Source organism: Mus musculus, chromosome 3, assembly GCF_000001635.26.
Source record: "Mus musculus strain C57BL/6J chromosome 3, GRCm38.p6 C57BL/6J".
NCBI classification, from domain to species: domain Eukaryota; kingdom Metazoa; phylum Chordata; class Mammalia; order Rodentia; family Muridae; genus Mus; species Mus musculus.
In genome coordinates, this window is record NC_000069.6 from 90,509,647 (window position 1) to 90,529,926 (window position 20,280).

A 20,280-nucleotide genomic window follows, 5' to 3' on the forward strand; every position below is an offset into this window, starting at 1 on the left:
GGCGTGGCCAGTGGCCGTAATCGCTAAGTACCTCTAGACTACCTTCTGGACAAGTTTATGCCCCACTTTGGTGGGATTTTTGGCTTGCAAATAGCAGCTTAGATTGGCAACAGTGTTTGTATCCTTTTATTTCCCATTCCCAAGCTAAAGACAACTGTAAAAAGTCTTTATTAGGACCTTGAGACCTGGCTAATTTGCTCAGGCCCTCAAACCTATTTGTAGAGTTTCTGTTTCTTTTTGAGGCAGGCTTCCTTTGTGTAGACCAGACTGGCTTCGAACTCACAAAGATCCACCTCCTGACCCCCCCTAACCCCGCCCCTCCCAGTACTGGGATTTAAGACCCACACTGGACTCATCTACATCCTTTTATAGGGACTGCCTCTAGAAGATGTGGCTAGTTTTAGGGTGGGTCTTTTTACCTCAAGTAATCCAATAAAGCAAATCTGTATCCCCACTTATGTATCCCTAGTTCTTACATAATGTCTAGCAATGATGAGGCATCAATAAACACTGAATGAAGCTTGGGAAAAAGTTCTTCTAGTAGTTTTTTGGTTTTGTTTTCTGGTTTTGTTTTTTTGTTGTTGTTTTTTTTTTTTTTTTTTTTTCCGAGACAGGGTTTCTCTGTGTAGCCTTGGATGTCCTGGAACTCACTCTGTTGACCAGGCTGGCCTTGAACTCAGAAATCTGCCTGCCTCTGCCTCCCGAGTGCTGGGATTAAAGGCGTGTGTCACCACTGCCTCTGGTAGTTTTTTTGAGACAGAGTCTCTATAATGTAGTTCTGGCTGTTCTAGAATTCTCTATACAGACCAGGCTGGGCTTGGACTCACAGAGATCCTCCTGCCTTTTACGTCCCAGGTGCTGAGCTGGTGTTAACTATGGTACGTGCCACCATTTCTAGCTTTCTTCAGATTTTTTAAAAAAGATTTATTTATTTATTATATGTAAGTACACTGTAGATGTCTTCAGACACACTAGAAGAGGGCACCAGATCTCGTTACGGATGGTTGTGAGCCACCATGTGGTTGCTGGGATTTGAACTCCGGACCTTTGGAAGAGCAGTCAGGTACTCTTACCCACTCAGCCATCTCACCAGCCCCACATTTTTTGATGGCTTGTTTATTTCTGTTTCTGGCTATGTAGTATGGGCTGGCTTGGAACTCAAAATCTTCCTGCCTCATCCTTCAAGTCCTGGTATTACCAATTACTCATACAAATCCTTGAGAAGCCAATGACACTTGGATTCCAGCTAAAATTTTCGGACCCCTACATTTCTGGGTTTTGAGTGTTCCTTAAATAAGGAACTAATGTAAACTTGACAAGATAAGGTGTTGGGAGTGAGCACCCCTTACTTCACACATAGCCATGCCCAGAGGGTACAGACATTGATAGCTGGTGAGAGAGAAGGCTTTATTAAAACAAGTGGCAGATCTGGACTGCCACTCTTGTGCCCTTGGTGCACGTCGAGACTGGGCAAGGATGGGGACATAGGGAGGTACAGGTGGGGTGAGGAGCAAGCACGCTAAAGGGGAAATCTTGACAAGTGGGAGAGGAAGGGCACTGCTCACAGACTGTGCTCAACTGGTCTCCCAGAAGAAGTTGTTACAAGCCACTGTGAGAGCAGCCACCAGCACAACATACTCCTTGAAGTCCACTTCCCCATCTCCGTTTTCATCCAGTTCCTTCATTACCTTGTCCACAGCATCTGCATCCTTCTGGACCTGTAGAAGGGGATGGAAGTGTTTATCACTAAGTCAGAGCCACCATGGTGGTGGAGGAGGAGGTGGAAATGAGCAAGTGAGAGAATGATATTTAATTATGGGAGTCTTCTACAACCTTAAAGACTGGTGAGTTAAGAACTGGTGACCTGGGACTGGTGAGATGGCTCAGTGGGTAAGAGTACCCGACTGCTCTTCCAAAGGTCCGGAGTTCAAATCCCAGCAACCACATGGTGGCTCACAACCATCCGTAACAAGATCTGACGCCTTTTTCTGATGTGTCTAAAGACAGCTACAGTGTACTTACATGTAATAAATAAATAAATCTTAAAAAAAAAAAACCAAAAACTGGTGACCTATAGAACTAAGCAGAGTTAATAGTTACATCTGTTGTCATACATGATTGTCTACATTGTGACAAGCTGGGAACCTTACAGACTTTCTTTCATTTAATTAAAAATTCACACACAAAATCATTTTAGGGCACAGCGATGCCTTTAATCCTAGCACTCAGTGGGGGAGAGAAGCAGGTAGGTCTATTTGAGTTCAAGGCCAGCCTGATCTACATAGCAAGTTCCATGCCAGCTGGGGCTACATCCCCTTCCTCCACCCTGTACCTCAATCCTGTGCTTACATCCAGGAAGCCAGAAAGTTCAGTTTGTAGCAGGTCTTTCAGTTCTTTCTTGCTCAGCTTATATTTGTCCCCTTCCTTGCCCGAATGGGCATGGAACACATTGATGAGGGTCTCCATGGCACTCTCCAGCTCAGAGCCCATTTCAGCAGCACACCTACCCATTCCCACAAAGATGGAAGTGAATTATAAACCAGATTCAGGACATCTGTGGTCTGGGTAAGGGAAATCTTCAGCCCTGGCCCTGGATTCGCTCAAATAGCTGCGAGATGAACCTCATTGTACTTTATCTTTCATTCAGATTTTGCAGTGTAGGAGAAACCCTAGCACTAAATCTGGTCCAGCGTTTTGGGTCCCTCTATCATTTCCCCGTCAGAGGGAGTCAGGGATAGGCATGGAGATGAAGCAATAGGAACTGGACTGTCTTCAGAAGCCTGCAAAAGACATCTGCAGTGGCTGACTCAAGGCTGGGGAGCGGGAGGGGAGACATGGGTGGACACAGGACCAGGCAGGCTTCGAGCTCTAGTTTTACCTTCCAGGCCTGTCACAGTTAAGCTTTGTTGTTGCTACTAAGTGGGCTACGATCTCCTCTGCCTACCCCAGGAAGAAGTCTGATACCTTTGGTGAGCTGATGGGGGGTCAGTGAGGAAGAGGTGTCTTACTGTTCCCAAGCTTCCTGTCAGCAAGCATGGCTCTTCCTCTTAAGATACCGAGGATTCAGCCCAGGTCCCTTTGGCTACATCTCCATCTTTTTGTGCTTGGGATTTATTTATTTATAGCAGGGTCACACTCTGTAGCCTGTGCTGTCCTGGAATTAGCTCAAGCAGATCCTTAGCTTCTGGGCAGTCGTGTCTCTGTGTGCTGAGATTACTGGTCTGAGTTCCCCCTCTCTCTTCAGCATGCCATTTTGGCTTCTTTGGGGGACGGGGGTGGGGGGGGCGGTATGGCGGTATTCTTAACATGACTGCCTGTTCTAGTCCTTTTCTCTGCAAAATCATCCCTTTCCATCAGGTAGGTAGAAGGAAGGGAGAAGAGATGTCTGAGGCTTTTCCTTGGAGACGAGCTTTGTAGGTGTTCTTCCTGATGCTGTCCATTGCTGCCACGGGCCAGCGTTGGTTCGGTAGCTCCAGTGGGAGCAGGCTAGGGCTGGTTTGTGTTTGATAAAGGGCTGAATGTATGAGGTCATTTGAGCTCAAGGGCTGGGCGAGAGTGGGAGAATGGAGAAGTCTATTGAGAAGAGACTACTAAACTGGGGTGGGGTGGGGGGCTCGATCTTTCGGCCCTGGGAGGGTCATGCCTTCCACAGCCTCAGGGGTTGCTCATGTGTCTCAGCTCAGGTGTCCTCATCCTTCTTCACCACTGAGTATTCTGGACAATGGGTCCTGATTAGATGACATGCCAGCTCTTCAGTGGAGCCCTTGTGACTGTCACCTGAACTCCAGTCACAAGAAGCAGTTGTTACAGAGACAGTGGGAGAGAGAATTCAAGCCAGGCTGATCAAAGGGATAAGAGGGTGCTCAAGGGAGGAATTTGGGCGGCTCGGTTACCATTCTCATCTATGAGGGGCATCTGGAGGTTGCCTGGAACCCTCTAGCAGCTTGGAATTTTATGTAGGGGAGGATCTGGGCTTGGAGCAGTGGGAAACAAAGAGGGAAAAATTAGGGGAGAGAGGAGAGGGGGTCAAGGCTGAGAAAGAAGGGCTAGAGAGGAGGTCTGTGAGGCAGAGATGGGACAGTGCACACCGCCACAGACCCCCTTCTTTAAGAAAGATACCACATGACGTAAGCTCCACTGCTAGGAGCCTTCCCTGGCTCTTGAGAAGGCAGAGAGTGAGGGTGGAGAAGGGGCAGGGACAGCTTTTCTTATTCTTACCCTGAAGGAGCAGGGCTGTATCTCCTCCCTGCCCACACCTAGAGACTGGCGTCCCTGGCAGGAGACACAGGATTCTGTGTAGGAAGACCTGGTAGCCTGGAAGCTGGGTGGCGCCCTCATTCACCACACGCTCCCAGCTCTCTGACCTTCACTCACCTCCTCTCACTACTTTCCAAACTTCATCATCCCTAGTTCCCGAACTGCTCTTTCCCTTGACCGACTCCTCCCGGACACCACAGTATCCTTTTCCAGGGCTCTTGGGGTCCTTCTGAAGTTCCCTTTCTTCCAGGCTGGCTAAGCCAGAGAGACCTATCCTAAGCAGGGTAGGATACTCACGGTTGGCCTCGGCCTGACGTCGGAACAGATTCTCGACAGAAGGGCACGCTGCAAATGTGGCCACTGGACCGGTGTGAGGAGACCTGTCTTTTAGTCGTCTTTCCCTACCGACCTCCTCCCCAACGGCTCCACCCCTTCACAAACGACACCCAAAGGGCTAAGGGCCAGGAGTGGACAGAGGCGCCCTCTGTCTCCCAGGAGGGAAGGGGCTGTCCTGTGTTTCTTTCCGTTCTTGCTTGCACCACCTCCCTGAGCCTAGCGGGAAGTAGGTGGAAGGGAAGGAGGTCGAGGGAAGGGTGCTATGGTGCTGGGTGCTGCGGTGCGGGCTGAGCAGGGAAAGGGAAGGATTCTGCCCAGGAGTGCTTAGCCTGTGCGCCTCCGACAGGGGCTTCTGTCTCGGAACTCAGTGAAGAATTTCAATAGGAGTTCCACTATGGGACCCTTAGTCTGGGGCTCTCCGAGTGCCTTTGGATCTCTTTGCCTTCTCAGAAGGGGATTTTTCAGTGCTGAATCCCCCAAGTATATTTTGTTTGCTTTTCTTTTTAATCTTTTTCAAGCAGCAGTAGCAGTCCCTCTAACACAGACTCCCAAGTAGCCCTCATAATTGGGAGGGATGAGACCCTGTGGTCCTTCCTGATCAGGCTGTGTCCCAGTCGCGTGGCGCTGTGTTGGGATGGCTAGTGACAGCAGGGGCGGTCCCCTCAGCGGAGGCGGAAACTTGACACTTCAGACTTGGGAGTGGCTCTCGCCTTGCCTGGTGCTTATAAACTTCAGCCTCAGGGCTCCAGATCGGTTAGCTGCATCCCACCTTCTTTCCCGGTGAGTTACTTTTCCTGACTGCAGAGAACCTGGAGACCTTCCTTTCTTTATCAGCTCCCGGGTCCCTCCTTCCAAGCGGGTTCAGGCAGAGATTCAGGAAGTGACTTTAGGAGAGCAGGCAACGGTCCCCGGAGGAGTATGTGGGTGGGTGGACAGACAGAAATGAGGGGACGAGTGGGCATGTTTCTTCCCTTCCTGGACCCCCGAAGGCCCTGGTGTCCAGGCCAAACACTTTGTGGGTTGTGGATGTGAGGAGTTTGAAGAGTCCCTTTCTAGATCTTGTCAGTCATGGACAGTAGCAGGGAAGGTCGGTGGGTTCTTGTGCTGAGCAGACTCTGACCTCCATAGCCAGAGGTAGGGAGGGTATGGGGCAGAGAAGATGGATCTGGCCCAATTGAGCCAGCCCTGACCTCAATTGGGCCTTTGCCAGCTCTAGGCTTCTCTACTAGGAGCCTTAGCCAGGATGTGGGGAGGGTGGAGACTCCAGTCTCAATACAAATCAACATTGGAGACAAACAACCTCCTGACCTTCAGGCAGGGAGTGACAGAGAGAAAGGACCATTAGAACAGAGCCCCTACATGGGATGTTAGCACATTCAGAGGACTCCAAAGGAAGACTGTCACAGATAGAGTGGTTGTCCCATGGAAGGATCACTACAGAGCCATCCCTAAGACAGACACTCCAAAAGGGCACTCAGATAGAGATGATTTCTGATGCGAACCTCAACTGCAATACTGTTGGAACAGACAGTATTGTCATTACCCTTCCAGGCAGCCACTTCACCCATTCTTGGATCCTTGATTCCCCTGGTCTGTTTCTTTCCTGTCAGGTCAATCTGTGTGGACATCAGCTCCTGCTTTGGTATACTGATGGCAGCAGAGACTCTGACTGAACTGGAGGCGGCCATTGAGACTGTGGTCTCTACTTTCTTCACCTTTGCAGGGCGGGAAGGACGCAAAGGCAGCCTGAACATCAATGAATTTAAGGAACTGGCCACTCAGCAACTGCCTCATTTGCTCAAGGTTGGTAGAGGGCTCTAGGTCTGGGCTCTAGGTCTAAGATTTTCTATGCACGCCAGGTGATGACACTGAACAGGTAATGTGACAGAAAACAGTGTGAGTGACTGCATGTTTAGGTGGTTCTGTGAGGTAGGTGCCTCAGGTAGGTGGTGTGTGTGTGTGTGTGTGTGTGTGTGTGTGTGTATGAGCAAACATTCTGTGTTGTTGCAGTTGGGAACAGGCTGTTGTTGGGCTCTGTGCTTCTGTTGAACAATGCTGTTAAGTCCTGCCTATGTCTCTCTGGTCTCATTTTCTCAACATAAAACTGGACCCAGACTTGAATTCTCGAAGATTTACAGACAGTAAAAACTGAAAGGAGGCTTAACAAAAATAAAACTATAAGCCAGGCATGGTGGTGCATGTCGTACGCCTGTGATCCCAGCACTCAGGAAGTTGAGGCAGAAGGATCAGGTTTTGAAGCCAGGTTAGGGAGACTCTTTCTCAACAAACAATACATAAAGGTATAGTGAGCTATACTTTTGGTATACTCAGGCCTGTAAGGAACACCTATGACTACTTTCTACTCCCTGTGGTATCCCCTTAGTAAGGGAATCATTCCACAGATATGTGTGTGGAGGGGTTTAACTTACTGACTCTAAGTTTACATCCTATTCTAGTCTGCTAGCAGTTTATTTTACATCCTTTATGAAAATTCACAGGCATGTAAGAGTGTATGAATGTGTCTGGGCATGGTGGCATACACTTTTAGTTCTAGCCCCTGGGAGGCACAGGCAGGCAGATCTGAATTTGAGGCCTTCCTGGTATATAAAGCAAGTTCCAGGACAGCCAGGACTGTATGGAGAAACCTTGTCTTAAAAAACAACAACAAAAACGTATGTGATTATGAACTTTTTTGAGACAGTCTCATGTAGCTAAGGGTAGCCTCGAACTCCTGGTTCTCCTTCCTGCCTCTACTTCAGAAGTGCTGAGATTACAAGTTTGTAGTCCCAGTCCCAACATGAATATGGATTATCTTTTAAAAATAGTATAGTAAAAAGATGTTTTTAGATTTATTTATTTATTTTATGTACATGAGTACACTGTAACTGTCTTCAGACACACCAGAAGAGGGCATCAGATCCCATTACAGATGATGGTGATGTGGTTGCTGGGTATTGAACTCAAGACTTCTAGAAGAGCAGTCAGGGCCATCTTTCCAGCTTGGATTAGCTTTTTTTTTCCTTCCCATTTTCATGTGTATGGATGTGTATGGGTGTTTTGCTCAGATGTATGACTGTGGGCATTGTGCTCATGGAAAGCAGAAGAGGGTATCAGGTCTGGAACTGGAGGGCATCAGGGACATCATCTGGGACTGGGGTTGTTGTGACATGGTTGTGAACTGCCATGTGTGTGCTGGGATTGAAACCAAGCCCTGCTGGATGTGGGGGCACACTCACATCTTTAAAACTGGCAGAGGCAGGTGAATCTATGAGTTCAAGGCCAGTTTGGTCTACAGAATGAGTTCCAGAACAGCCAGGACTACACAGGAAAACCCTGTCTCAAAAAAAAAACCCACAAAAATTAAAAAATGAAAATAATGTGTGGCTTAAGGTAGCCTTGAAGTCACCGTGGTATCCTGTTTGGCCTCCTCAGTGTTAGTCAGGATCCAGACATGAGTGGCTTGGCTTGGCCAGGACCTTTAGTCTCTTGACTACTCCATTTTTATTTCCTCCCATCAAGGTCATTTCCTCATGGATTTCCTTGTTCAGTTCATCTTCTAAGCAACATCATTACAGCCATGCTTGCAAATCCCTTGATTCTGTCCTTAGATTGTTGTCAGGAAGGCCCCACCCCCTGCCTAAGATTCTGCCTAGCCTGTGCCTGCACTTGGAGAGCTGAATCTACCTAGAGGAGCATGCGCGCGCAACCAGGTTGACCTGTTTCACTCTTAAATATAGAACCACAAACTCCAAAGGAAGCCTTGGCAGTGCTAAGCAACTCTGTATTTCCCTGTGAATGGTTAGGTCACAACTTTCCCTTCCTCAGATTCCAGGACCTCTTTCCACATTCTCCCTGTCACCGAGAAACTGACTCACTGAGAAAGTAAGCAATCAAGGTTTCCTGTACTTCCCCCATCTCCAATTCTCCCACCTCGTTAGCATCTGCCTGCCTTCCTTCCTGTCCTCACATGATGTACTCACGCTTCCACAACCAGCATTCCCTCCCTCTCACCTGCTTGGAATACTTTCTCCCGCAGTGACTCCTTTTCCCTCTGCACCAGCAGGCTTTCCTTCAGGATCATTTGTATTTGTTTACCCTGTGCTGGAATTCATAACAAAATCAGCTTAGAACTCAGTCACTTGGCTCTTTCTCTTCACCTCCCGTTCAAAATACTTTTCTCTCTCTCTACCTCTCTTTCTCAAAAGATTTATTTATTTGTTTTATGAATATGAGTACACGGTCTTATTTTTTAAGCTTATTTTATTTATTTATGAGTGCTCTGCTGTGTGTACGACTGCATGATAGAAGAGGGCATCAGACTCCTTTATAGATGATCATGAGCCACCATGTGGTTGCTGGGAATTGAACTCAGCATCTCTGGAAGAGCAGTCAGTGCTTTAAACTGCTGAGCCATCTCTCCAGCCTCAGAATGCTTGTATCTTTTTTTTTTTTTTTTTTAAGATTTATTTATTTATTATATGTAAGTACACTGTAGCTGTCTTCAGACACTCCAGAAGAGGGAGTCAGATCTCATTACGGGTGGTTGTGAGCCACCATGTGGTTGCTGGGATTTGAACTTCGGACCTTCGGAAAAGCAGTCGGGTGCTCTTACCCACTGAGCCATCTCACCAGCCCTGCTTGTATCTTTTAAGAGATACAATCTGATACAAGCCAGATACAATAGGCTCACACACTCAAGCTTAGCATGATCTTCTTGGTAGCTTTAATCTTTTTGAAGAAATAGGTTTAGCCTGTCACAGGGCACACAGAGATTCTTATCCTTCTTGGACTATGTCTCTTAAGGGGTTCATGCTTGCCACACTTCTCGCAGAAAGTCAGGCAGGTCTTAGAAAGTTCAAGATGTTCCTAGGAGTGCCATCAAGCACAGAAAGCTTTTGCTTATTTATTTATTTATTTATTTATTTATTTATTTATTTTTAATATTTTTTGACGTGCTTTGCCTGCCTGCATGTCTGTGCACCATGTGTGTGGGCTGGTAGGGCTGGAAGTAGGCATAAGATCCCCTGGAATTAGAGTTACAGATTGTTGTTAGCAGCCATGTGGTTGCCAGGGATTGAACCCAGGACCTTTAGAAGAGCAGCTAGCCATTTTAACGGCTGAGCCATCTCTGTAGTCTTTTTGTTTATTTTTTGAGGCAGAGTCTCTCTGTTTGTCTCAGGATGGCCTTGAATTTGAGATCCTCCTGCCTTTTCTTCCCAGGTGTTAGGATTACAGGCAGACACTGTCACACCTATATCTTTTTCTTTTTCTCTCCTTCCTTCCTTTTTTCCTTCCTTCCTTCCTTCCTTCCTTCCTTTTTTCCTCCCTTCCTCTCCCTCCCTCCCTCCCTCCCTCCCTCCCTCCCTCCCTCCCTTCTTTCTTTCTTTCTTTCTTTCTTTCTTTCATTCATCTCTTTCTTTGAAACAAGGTCTCTGTGTAGCCCTAAGTGTCCTGGAATTTAATGAACCATTTTCCACCTCTCCAGTTGTTTAAAAAACATCGAGACACCCCCTTCCCCCAGTTCTTACTGTGTATTCTTAAGCTAGTCTTGATCTTACTCTAAAACAGGCTGACCTCCAACTCAAATCAATCTTCCTGCCTCAGCCTCCTAAGTGCTGGAATTACAAGAGCACCCTGACCCATTTGTATTAATTATTTTTCAGAATTTTACTGGTGGTGATAAATCTATCTATCTATCTATCTATCTATCTATCTATCTATCTATCTATCTATCTATTTATTTGATTTTTAGATTTTTTAAGGCAGAGTATCATTATGTAGCTTTAGTTGGTCTAGAACTCACTATGCCAAGCTGGCCTTGAACTTAGAGTGGTCCTTTTGTCCTAGACTCCCACCTGATAGGGATTACAGGCATTTGACACTACACCTGGCTCATAGCATTTTATTATGTTAAAAAGAGCCCAATAAATATTTGAATTAGGATCACATCAACTACATTTAAGGGAAAACTGTCATCTTTATACTACTGAGTCTTTCCAAGGTGTTTACTTAAGTAGACAGTATCAGAATTGAACTGAAGTCCAGAACACCTGTCTAGTGTTTGCCAGAGAATTGCTTGGTATGAATACCCACACATAGCTGGTGTCAGGAGTGTTTTGTGTTGAAGCTGGGCTTGGTGGTGCACACATGCAATCCCAGGATTTGAGAGGTGGAGGCAGGAGGATCAGATTTCAAGGTTTTCCACAGCTATCCAATGGGTTTAAGACCAGTTTAGGCTACATGAGACCCTGCCTCAGGAAACAACCAACCTGGAGAGTGATCTGTGTTTTGTGTTGACACCAGTTATGGTAGCACATGACTCTAATTCCGTATCATTGCAAAAGCAGCTTTCAAAGGGAACAAGAAAGAGTTTATTCTGAGCCAATTATGAGTAACCATGACTAGAAATAGGAGTTGGGTTGCCTGGCAAAGCACATTAAAAGGTGGAAGCAATTACACAAAATGTTTTTGTCTTTCTTTCCTTCCTCTTCCTCTCATTCTTCTTTTCCACATCCTAGGCTGACACTGAATTTGCTTTGGGTTTGAGAATAGTCTTGAGTCTCCAGTCTTGTGAATACCTCCTGAGTGCTGGGATTGCAGGCCTGTGCCATCATCCCTAGTTTATGTGGTGCTGGAGATGGAACACAGGGTTTTGTGCATGCCAGGTGAACTCTCTGTCAACTGAGCTATCTTCCCAGTCCCGTGAAGGTTTTTTGTTTTTGTTAGGGTTTCTCTATGTAATAGTCCTGGATGTCTCGGACTCACTTTGTAGACCAGGCTAACCTCAAACTTAGAGAGACACACCTGCCTCTGTCTCCTGAGTGCTAGGATTAAAGGCGTGCACCACGACACTGGGCTTCCTGTGAAGTTTTCAATGTCACAGAACAGAGGAAATCAAGGCATTTTCTGATTATATTGGTGAGGGCCTCAGGTTATGCACATGTCACGGCTAAGCAGAGTCTGGAAGTCTCTGCTATAGATGCTGTGTGATGACTCTCTTAGCTTTAGGTTGGTGCAAGCTAGCAGTTGGTTAATACTTTCCAAAGGTTTTACCTGATGTCAAGTCAGATATAGAAAGTGAGTGCTAGCCGGGCATGGTGGCGCACGCCTTTAATCCAAGCACTTGGGAGGCAGAGGCAGGCAGATTTCTGAGTTCGAGGCCGGCCTGGTCTACAGAGTAAGTTCCAGGACAGCCAGGGCTATACAGAGAAACCCTGTCTCGAGAAAAAAAAAAAAAAAAAAAAAAAAAAAAAAGAAAAGAAAGAAAAAGTGGCATCTTAAATTCTATAGACTCTTTAACAGAAGTGTGGCTTTTTTTTCTCCTGGGAACTTCACTTGGGAAGAGGAGGAAGAGGAGGAGGAGGAGGAGGAGGAGGAGGAGAAGGAGGAGCAGGAGGAGCAGGAGGAGCAGGAGGAGCAGGAGGAGCAGGAGGAAGAAGAGGAGGAGGAGAAGGAGGAGCAGGAGGAGCAGGAGGAGGAGGAGGAGGAGGAGGAAGAGGAGGAGGAGCAGGAGCAGGAGCAGGAGCAGCGGCAGGAGGATCTAGAATTCAAGGCCTACTTGGGCCATATAGTCTTTGTCTCAAAACAAAATAACAATCAAGTAGAACCCAAAGTAATTTTCTGTGCTAGATGTGAAGAGAAAGAAATTTGTTTTTTTATTTTCCAATCAATTCCTTAGTTCAGTTTTCTTAGAGGTGGCCCAAAAGTGACATCTGTGTGTAAGTGTATCTAAGTTAGGGTTTTATTGCTGTGAACAGACACCATGACCAAGGTAACTCTTATAAGGAGAACATTTAATTGGGGCTGGCTTAAAGGTTCAGAGGTTCAGTTCATTATCATCAAGGTGGGAGCATGATAGTATCTAGGCAGGCAGGCATGGTGCAGGAAGAGCTGAGAGTTCTACATCTTCATCTGAAAGCTGCTAGCAGAATACTGGCTTCCAGGCAGCTAGGATGAGGGTATTATGGCTCACACCCACTGTGACACACCAACTCCAACAGGGCCACACCTTCTGATAGCACCACTCTCTGGGTTGAGCATATACAAACCATCACAAAGTGCTAAGCTATTTCTTTTTCTTTTCCTTCCTTCCTTCCTTCCTTCCTTCCTTCCTTCCTTCCTTCCTTCCTTCCTTCCTTCTTCCTTCTTTTTCTTATTATAAGTAGTATTTAAAAATATTTTCTAACTGGTTATTATTCTTATAATTAAAAGCTATGATTTTTTTGAGACATGGTCTCAATATGTATCCCAGGCAGGCCTCAAATTTGCTCCTCCGGCTTCCACCTCCCAAGTGCTGGAATTACAAGCATGCACCACTATGCCAAGTTTTGTGTGTATGGTACTAGAGGTTGAAGCTAGACCTTCATGCATGTTAAGTAAATTGCCGAGGGCTCAGCTATAGCCATAGCCTTTTAAAAACATTTGAAACACAGTCTCATTAAATAGCTCAGGCAGGCCTTGAACCCTGGATTCTCAGCCTTAGTCTCCGGTAGATGAGATTACTGTCCTGCTTCACCTGGTCTGGCTCATTTCTAATATTTTTTTTTGAGGGGGGCAGGGTGCAGGCAGGGAAGAAAGATACAGAGCAGTAGATAGGGATGGAATCACTGATTTAGAAAATCTAGGTTCAAGCTGGAGTGATAGCTTAATGGTTAAGAGCACTGGCTGCCCTTCCTGAGGTCCCAGATTTAGTTCCATTGCTCCATGATGGCTTGTCTCTGTCTATACTCCAGTTAGAGGGAATCCATACCCTCTTTTGGCCTCGACAGGCACCAGGCACATACATGGTGCAAAATACTCACACTTATAAAATAAAACGAGGGGGGGAGAGGGAGGGAGGGAGGGAGGAATGGAGAGGGAGATGGAGAGGGAGAGAGAGAGAGAGAGAGAGAGAGAGAGAGAGAGAGAGAGAGAGAGAGAGAGACCTGGACTCAAATACAGGTCCTGGCTGTTCATCTGGGCTTTGCACCAGTATCTGCAGTATCTGATTTTTCTGGGGTTTAAGTTTCTCATCTGCTAGGCAGACTTGCCACACCTTTCTTGTTCGATCAGTGGTGTCTTTATTTAACCCATACTTATTGAAGACCTACTCTGTCTTTTCCTGTCTTGAGGAACAAACTTCAGCTGTGTACTTGACACTGAATGTATGGTGTTGGGTAAGATAGACAAGGTCCTTGTGTCATGGAGGCTGTCATCCTAGTAGGTCATGAGGATCAAGTGAAATAATGTGGTATTACCATCCCTGGAAGCAAGGACCTAAGACTGCTTGCCACTCTCCCTTCTGCTGGTAGTGGAAGTGTTGTACACAAGTGAACTTATGACACTCCTAGGAATTTGCTTTGTGTCATCTGGAGATCTGTTTGGCAGATCTTTGCCATTGTCCAAATCTTGACTCAAAGGTTGAGCATGGGGGCCGGAGAGATGGCTCAGTGAGTATTCACACTGCTCTGGCAAAGGACCCAGGTTCAGTTCCCAGCACCCATGTGGCAGTTTACAACCATCTGTAATTTCTGTTCAGATATTCTCTTCTGACCTTTGCGAGCTCCAGGCCATACATATGTATGTATACCACATGTTGGCAAAATGCCCATACCTATAAAATAAAATGAATAAATCTAAAAACTCACACCCCCCACCCCCACCCCCAGAAAATCTCCCAGCATTGAGAATCAAGCTCGATTTGAGGCATCTCTCAATCTGACATCCACTAGTTGTTCAGCAGTGACATTTATGTTGTAATTGTTTATCTGGCAACAAATCTTTTCATCATGAAGGCAGGCTTGCAGAATCCATTGGTTTCATAGCCATGACACTTTGTCAAAAGCACCCTAGAAAACCAGATAACCTGGTATTTTTGCTATTCCCCTGACCTCCTGGGTGGTGACTAAACTGAGAAGGCATCAGGGCGATGAAAATGAGCAGCAATGGCGGTAGTGTTTTGTGAAGGAGGAAGGTAGTTTACGATCAGCCATAGTGTCTGCTCGTGTCCCTCGGATATGAGACCTCCAGACCAGGAGTAGGTGCTGGCGCTGTCTGAGGGAAGGCATCTGCACTCCTCTCTCTCCCTGCCCCGAGAGCCCTGGTTTCTAACCTTTGCCTTTTATATCTTCTTAGGACGTGGGCTCTCTAGATGAAAAGATGAAGACCTTGGATGTGAATCAGGACTCAGAGCTGAGGTTCAGTGAATACTGGAGACTGATTGGAGAGCTGGCAAAGGAAGTCAGGAAGGAGAAGGCCCTGGGGATCCGGAAGAAGTAAAGCTTGCTGTCCAGCAGGACCTGTTGGGCAGAGCCAGGCAGCACTCCACCCCTGCCCCCAAATAAAGCTTTCTTCTTGAAACACAGATGCTTATTTATTTATTTATTTTAAAAGATTTTATTTATTTATTATAGTAAGTACACTGTAGCTATCTTCAGACACACCAGAAGAGGGAGTCAGATCTTGTTACAAGAGCAGTCGGGTGCTCTTACCCACTGAGCCATCTCACCAGCCCCAGTTGCTTATTTATATACACCACCCTGATTTCTTTTCTTGAGACTGGGAGTTGGGAAAGCTATATCTTTACCTGAGATGAAAACATGAAGATTATGGGTACTTTGAAGACAAGGAAAGTGGTTTATATTCAAATATCCTACAACATCTAGAACTATGTGGTTTATTTTTATTTTTATTTTTGTCCCCCTGTTGTTGAGGACAGAACTCAGGTCCTTGAGCATGTGTGACATAGCAACAGATCTTGCACTAAGTAGATGCTCAATAAATACATAGTTGATGAGTGAAAAAAGTACAGATATTTGAGGCAGGCAAGGCAGCTTTTGGAACTCGCCTCCATGTCTCCAGTTCCCAGTTTCCCCCATATAACTCCTAGAGTTTGTTCTTCAGCTGGTAATGGTAATAATGAACATCGCTAAACATTTCATCTGTATTACCCTAGTTAACTGTCACAGCTGTTAAGGCTAATTCAATTAATTTTTACAGTGTTGAGGATCAGAGTAAGATCTTGCATGTTAGGCAATTGGGAGGAGCCATACCCCTAGCCCTCTCTTAGCTTGCTTTTTTTTTTGTGTTGTTGTTTTTTTAAAGATAAGAGTCTTGCTACCTTCAACAATCCTCCTGCGTCAACTTCACAGGTGCTGGGATTACAGGTGCATTACTCCATCTGGCTCTGAGGAAACATTGTTGGGGAGGTTAGGTTACGAAGACAAGAATGGCTAGAACTGGCCTGGAGAAATATTGCTCAAATATGACAGGGAGAGGGAGCTGTGGTAGTTGGAGCATTTAGGGACAGAGTTTTCCCTCCCAAGTATCCTCTGACTTGAGGAGCAAGTGTTTTGTATAACTCACCACTAGAGAGAGTAGGGGTGTGGCAGTGATGTAAGCCCTGGGTTGTCACTGCTGTAACTGTGGATGTCCACTTGGGGCAGCTAGTCAACCAGAGAAAAATTAGCAGAGACAAATTCCCCATCAAGAGGCAGGAAAGAGGCCCCAGAGGGACCCCAGAGGGATGTCGGTAGACACATTTGAGAGGTTTTCCGAATTCCTGGCCCTTCAGATGACGAGACCCTTGTAGGGTCTCCAGATTGATGCCTTTCAGAGGTCTCTAAATGAGACATGTAGACAAATCCCTGATTGAGACCAGAAATACAGGAGCCCTCCAGCATGTGACACAGGAAGACTGTCTGGGCATATTCTCTGATTTCAGAGTAAGGAAGGGAATTTTGACTCTAGGTCCATGCAATCCTTCCACTGACTCCTCTGTCCTTCCACCTGTCTCTGCTTCCCTGTGGCTTTAGGCCCTAGGTCCTGGGCAGGTAGGAAGGCTAGTTGGGTTAGTCACAGTCCTAGGAAATACAGTTTAGGTTTCCCCTGGGGTGCCTGGGTAGTAGCTTGGAGGGCTGGTATTGAGATGCCGTTCAGGGAGAGGGTAGGACTTTGAAGGAGGGAGGAGGTAGCAGTGTAACCAGTTTGGAGAGGTGGTTACCTGCCAGGTAACTCCTTTGAGCTTGCACATGTGCACCCTGGGCTGCTGCAGGGTGCTGGCAGGACTTCAGGTGAAGGCTCAGTGCCTTCCCAGTACTGGGACACACTCCTCTGGCCTCTCCTTTCAACCTTTCATCTCTAGGCTGTCAGGACTGAGAGGCTTGACTCTAGGTTTCAGCAGGCCCGAGTGATCCAAGCCAAATTAGCTCTAGTTGGAAGGGAGAGGAGAAGAGAGATGCCAAAGCACAGAGATCCATGGGCCTCGTTCAAGCTTCTCCTTCCATAAGCTTCCGTTGATCAGCCCTTGCTTCTCTTTTGTCGACCCCCTCTGCTCCCCTGCATCATAGCTGCCTCAGGTTCTTACCCTCCTAGCTAAGATCCCCTCTGCATCTCCCTAGCTTTTCTTTTTCCTCTCCCTGTGACTCTGTAAGGTGATCTTGCGCCAGGGGCATCCCGTACCCAGCCCTCCACGGCTTCCTCCTCATGATAGGGGTGGGGACTGACTCTAGAGCTGTAGAGGGTGGGGCTCATAAAGCTGGCTCCCAGCCCAGGAGGCTGCAATAGCTGGGGTGGCTGAGGGATAAGGCCCTGGCCCTGCCCCGTCTCCCCTCCCTTCCCCCAGGTATAAGAGCAGAGCTCAGGTGAGCTGGCTCCTCCATCCTGTCTCCCAGCTGCCAGCAGGTAAGAAAGCTCAGCGCCTTCAACCTGGATGGGCTGTCCTTCTCCAGGGAGCAACCCATGCCTCTCTTGCCCAAGTCTTACAGGGGTGGCTGGAGGAGGTGGGAAGGAATGGAGCTGAGGGGGATTCCCTCTGAGTGAGTTGGCTTGGGGGCTGTGGCTTTGTCAGGGGCTGGATCAGTGAAGGTGAAGGCATATGTTGGGTGGAGCCAAACGTGGTCGTGAAAAAAAGAAGAATGAGCTTTCTTCTCACCTTAGGTCTCCCCCTCCTCTAGGTAGATCATGATCCATCAGCTCCTGTGGGGCAGGCTATAGGACAGACGACAAAACTCAACTCACAGAAGGAAGGACCAGTGTACCAGGAACGATGGGACAGTGTCGGTCAGCCAATGCTGAGGTGGGCCCGTTCATCTGGCCTGTCTTTCTGTTCTTACATTCACCTCTTCTGTTATGAGGGTTTGCGCCCCCTCACTGAATTCTGCTCTCTTCCTAGGCCTTGGCCTGTAGATATTGCCAGCAAGTCCCAAATCCCCTCCCTTGTGCCTACACAGGGTGATGCAAATGAATTTCTTCTGGAAATAGGATGTCTGGGCACATGCTAGAGCCTGCCCTGCCTGAGATCGGGGGTGTAGGGCTTGCCTAATCTTAAGGCAGAGGCCACTGTGCCCTAGACGCTGTGCCAGAGGAGAGGGAGTGGGCAGGATTCTGGCCTCTAGAGTGTCTTCTAGCCACTTTCTACCCTGTTGACTTTCCAGGCTCCTGAGAAGGGTTTTGTAGGGTGGGTGGGCCCTCCTCATGTGGGTTGTATCTCCTTCAGGATGCCCAAGAATTCAGTGATGTAGAGAGGGCCATTGAGACACTCATCAAGAACTTCCATAAATACTCTGTGGCGGGTAAAAAGGAAACACTGACCCCTGCTGAGCTTCGAGACCTGGTTACCCAGCAGCTGCCACACCTCATGCCGGTACTGAGGGAGTGGACCCTCCCCACCCCCCACCCATACCCCTGACTTCCCAAGCTAGTGCTCCAGGACCCCACCCCACTGGCATTGGGAACCCTGTATCTTTCCCCTTTGTGGACACCTGGTAGGTTCCTGTCCTACTACTTGCCCCAGGCCAGGGTGGGGCAGGAAGATCTGGAAGTGCTGCCTTGTTGAGTTTTGATGTCTTTCCTGTCCTCAGAGCAACTGTGGGTTAGAAGAGAAAATTGCCAACCTGGGCAACTGTAATGACTCGAAACTGGAGTTTGGAAGCTTCTGGGAGTTGATTGGAGAAGCAGCCAAGAGTGTGAAGATGGAGAGGCCTGTTACTCGGAGCTGAGGACTTCTACTTGGAACTTGTTGGGGGTGTTGGGGATAGGGGAGTTTTAGAGGCACTGGAAATAAAACCCTCAATGCCCACCACCCCCTTCCCCAGCCTGCACCTCTCCTCATTGCTGCAATGTTCACGTTCAGGACAGGCTTCCCTGTGGGCTCCATGGAGCTCCTGGGTCCAGAAGTCCTCATCTCAAGGGAGCTCAGGGGGTGGGTTGGGGCTGGAGAGGATATGCAGGGATCCTGGAAGGGTAAGGGCCAAGCAATTTGGTAGTAGGGGAAGGGCAGAAAGGAACTGGGTTATGGAAGTGATCCAAAGAGCAGGGATGGGAATCTGGCTGCATATTTGGTCCTGAAAAGGGTGTCTGAGAACCTACCCCCTTCTAATCTTGTCCCACCTAAACTGTAGTTGTCTGCCCTGTGCTATCCTTGCTGCTTCCAGCTCTGCCCCATCCTCCTTCCAGTGTCTGTTCCTGAGTAGGGGCAGGGGAAATAGGAGCAGAGTTGCAAAAGAGGCTGAGGAGGGCATGACTTCATCACTTTGGGGTGAGAGGACCAGCTAGATGCTTGGGCATTTATGGTAGTTATTTTATATCATTTGATTAATAAAAATATTGGAAAATGTAAAATACGTTGTCTTGACTCTTTATCTCTCTCCTCTGCCCAGTATTCAGGGTCCAGGGATGTGGGGTTCTTTGGGACAATGGCAGAGTCATCGGTAGGTGGGAGATATGAGGATGGAGTGAGTGGTTGGCAGTAGAAGAGACTAGGCACTCACTTCATCCCATGGACTTGGGTTGAGGGTGGTCCCAGCGCTAAGAGCTAGGGAAAGGTATGCATCTCAGAGAGACAGGCTCCTCCTTGCCTCTCCAGGGCTGGTCCTCTGATAGGAGATAAAAACACATGTATGCATACCTGGGGAAAGGAATGAACCATGTGTCCTGGGGCAGAGCTGACTAATGTGAAGGGAAATAGGTACTTAGAAACAGGTTGAGTGGCTGGAGTTTGGATTCCCAACTCTGCTACTCACAGCTTTGAACTCTGGGCACTCTGTTATGGTGCGTTTCCTCATGGGAATGGTGAATAGTCCTCTCATAGGAGAAGGATGTGACCCATCACATGGAATACTTGCCAGAAAGCCTGACACAATGTGTGCCTAGTAGGTGGAGGTTGAATGAAAGTGAGGACGTGAATGATCCTAGGTATGGTTGAGGAGAAGGTTTTTGTGGTAGATATGAGGAAGAGACTAGCCAGAGGCATTTGGAAGAATGTAGACCGAACATGGCCAGCAGAATAGACCACGAGAGGAAAGAGAGGGGGCCGCAAGAGTGAGAATGAGAGAGGAGCAAGAGAGAGGACCAAAAGAAGACTAAGAGGACAAAGAGGAACTAAGAGACTGTGTGTCCAAGATGTCCCAGTTATATAGGAATCAGAAGTTAGGGGAAGAGAAAAAAGTTCAGGGGCTGGAGAGGTTTAGGGTAGGTAGTGAGGGTGAGAAGTGCTAAAAGAACCCAGGACTCTGTAACAGGTGATGCTGAAAGAGCCTCTCTTGGGTAGGCTGAATAGGCACCACAGATACACATTTGTCCAGTGTTTTCTTTGACATTCCAGCCTTTTGGTTGATGATAAGCGGCAACATAATGTCTTCTGTAACTGCTTCTTAGCTGACAATGGGGCGTTATTGTCACTGGCCCAAGAAGGCTAGAATGTTGGTCATA

The 20,280-nt window shown here is 47.4% G+C and overlaps 3 protein-coding genes across 6 annotated transcripts; 2 read left to right on the top strand and 1 right to left on the bottom strand.

The window, feature by feature from the left end:
* Positions 1-1,387: 1,387 nt before the first annotated feature.
* S100a1 (S100 calcium binding protein A1) lies at positions 1,388-4,684 on the bottom strand. Its single transcript, NM_011309.3, has 3 exons — positions 4,555-4,684; positions 2,350-2,503; positions 1,388-1,718 (listed from the first exon to the last, which is right to left on the bottom strand). The coding sequence occupies exons 2-3, from the start codon at positions 2,488-2,490 to the stop codon at positions 1,575-1,577; spliced, it is 285 nt and encodes a 94-aa protein (NP_035439.1). The 5' UTR covers positions 2,491-2,503; positions 4,555-4,684; the 3' UTR covers positions 1,388-1,574.
* S100a13 (S100 calcium binding protein A13) lies at positions 4,587-14,935 on the top strand. Of its 2 annotated transcripts, none has more exons than XM_030252481.1 (4): positions 4,587-4,819; positions 5,196-5,373; positions 6,204-6,396; positions 14,707-14,935. In XM_030252481.1, exons 1-4 carry the CDS (start codon positions 4,609-4,611, stop codon positions 14,848-14,850), a joined length of 726 nt encoding a protein of 241 aa, XP_030108341.1. In that variant the 5' UTR covers positions 4,587-4,608; the 3' UTR covers positions 14,851-14,935. The 2 variants fall into 2 exon arrangements, with proteins under 2 accessions (XP_030108341.1, NP_033139.3); NM_009113.5 differs by having other exon boundaries at positions 4,789-4,819; positions 5,112-5,373.
* A 2,267-nt stretch (positions 14,936-17,202) lies between these two features.
* On the top strand, positions 17,203-19,191 carry S100a14 (S100 calcium binding protein A14). Of its 3 annotated transcripts, none has more exons than NM_001163525.2 (4): positions 17,203-17,253; positions 17,509-17,647; positions 18,068-18,214; positions 18,432-19,191. In NM_001163525.2, the coding sequence occupies exons 2-4, from the start codon at positions 17,618-17,620 to the stop codon at positions 18,567-18,569; spliced, it is 315 nt and encodes a 104-aa protein (NP_001156997.1). In that variant the 5' UTR covers positions 17,203-17,253; positions 17,509-17,617; the 3' UTR covers positions 18,570-19,191. The 3 variants fall into 3 exon arrangements, with proteins under 3 accessions (NP_001156997.1, NP_079669.2, NP_001156998.1); NM_025393.4 differs by having other exon boundaries at positions 17,526-17,647; NM_001163526.2 differs by lacking the exon at positions 18,068-18,214 and having other exon boundaries at positions 17,526-17,647.
* Positions 19,192-20,280: the final 1,089 nt, after the last annotated feature.

What these genes read in the sequence shown, in the direction of transcription:
- S100a1 (NM_011309.3), bottom strand. Translation starts at nt 2,490, where the DNA reads ATGGGCTCTGAGCTGGAGAGTGCCATGGAGACCCTCATCAATGTGTTC. An exon ending in AACTTTCTGGCTTCCTGGAT is followed by an intron (nt 1,719 to 2,349) that starts GTAAGCACAGGA and finishes CCCCTTCTACAG; the next exon opens with GTCCAGAAGGATGCAGATGC.
- S100a13 (XM_030252481.1), top strand. Translation starts at nt 4,609, where the DNA reads ATGTGGCCACTGGACCGGTGTGAGGAGACCTGTCTTTTAGTCGTCTTT. An exon ending in CTCCCTGAGCCTAGCGGGAA is followed by an intron (nt 4,820 to 5,195) that starts GTAGGTGGAAGG and finishes CTTCCTGATCAG; the next exon opens with GCTGTGTCCCAGTCGCGTGG. An exon ending in AACTGCCTCATTTGCTCAAG is followed by an intron (nt 6,397 to 14,706) that starts GTTGGTAGAGGG and finishes ATATCTTCTTAG; the next exon opens with GACGTGGGCTCTCTAGATGA.
- S100a14 (NM_001163525.2), top strand. Translation starts at nt 17,618, where the DNA reads ATGGGACAGTGTCGGTCAGCCAATGCTGAG. An exon ending in GTCGGTCAGCCAATGCTGAG is followed by an intron (nt 17,648 to 18,067) that starts GTGGGCCCGTTC and finishes TATCTCCTTCAG; the next exon opens with GATGCCCAAGAATTCAGTGA. An exon ending in AGCTGCCACACCTCATGCCG is followed by an intron (nt 18,215 to 18,431) that starts GTACTGAGGGAG and finishes TCCTGTCCTCAG; the next exon opens with AGCAACTGTGGGTTAGAAGA.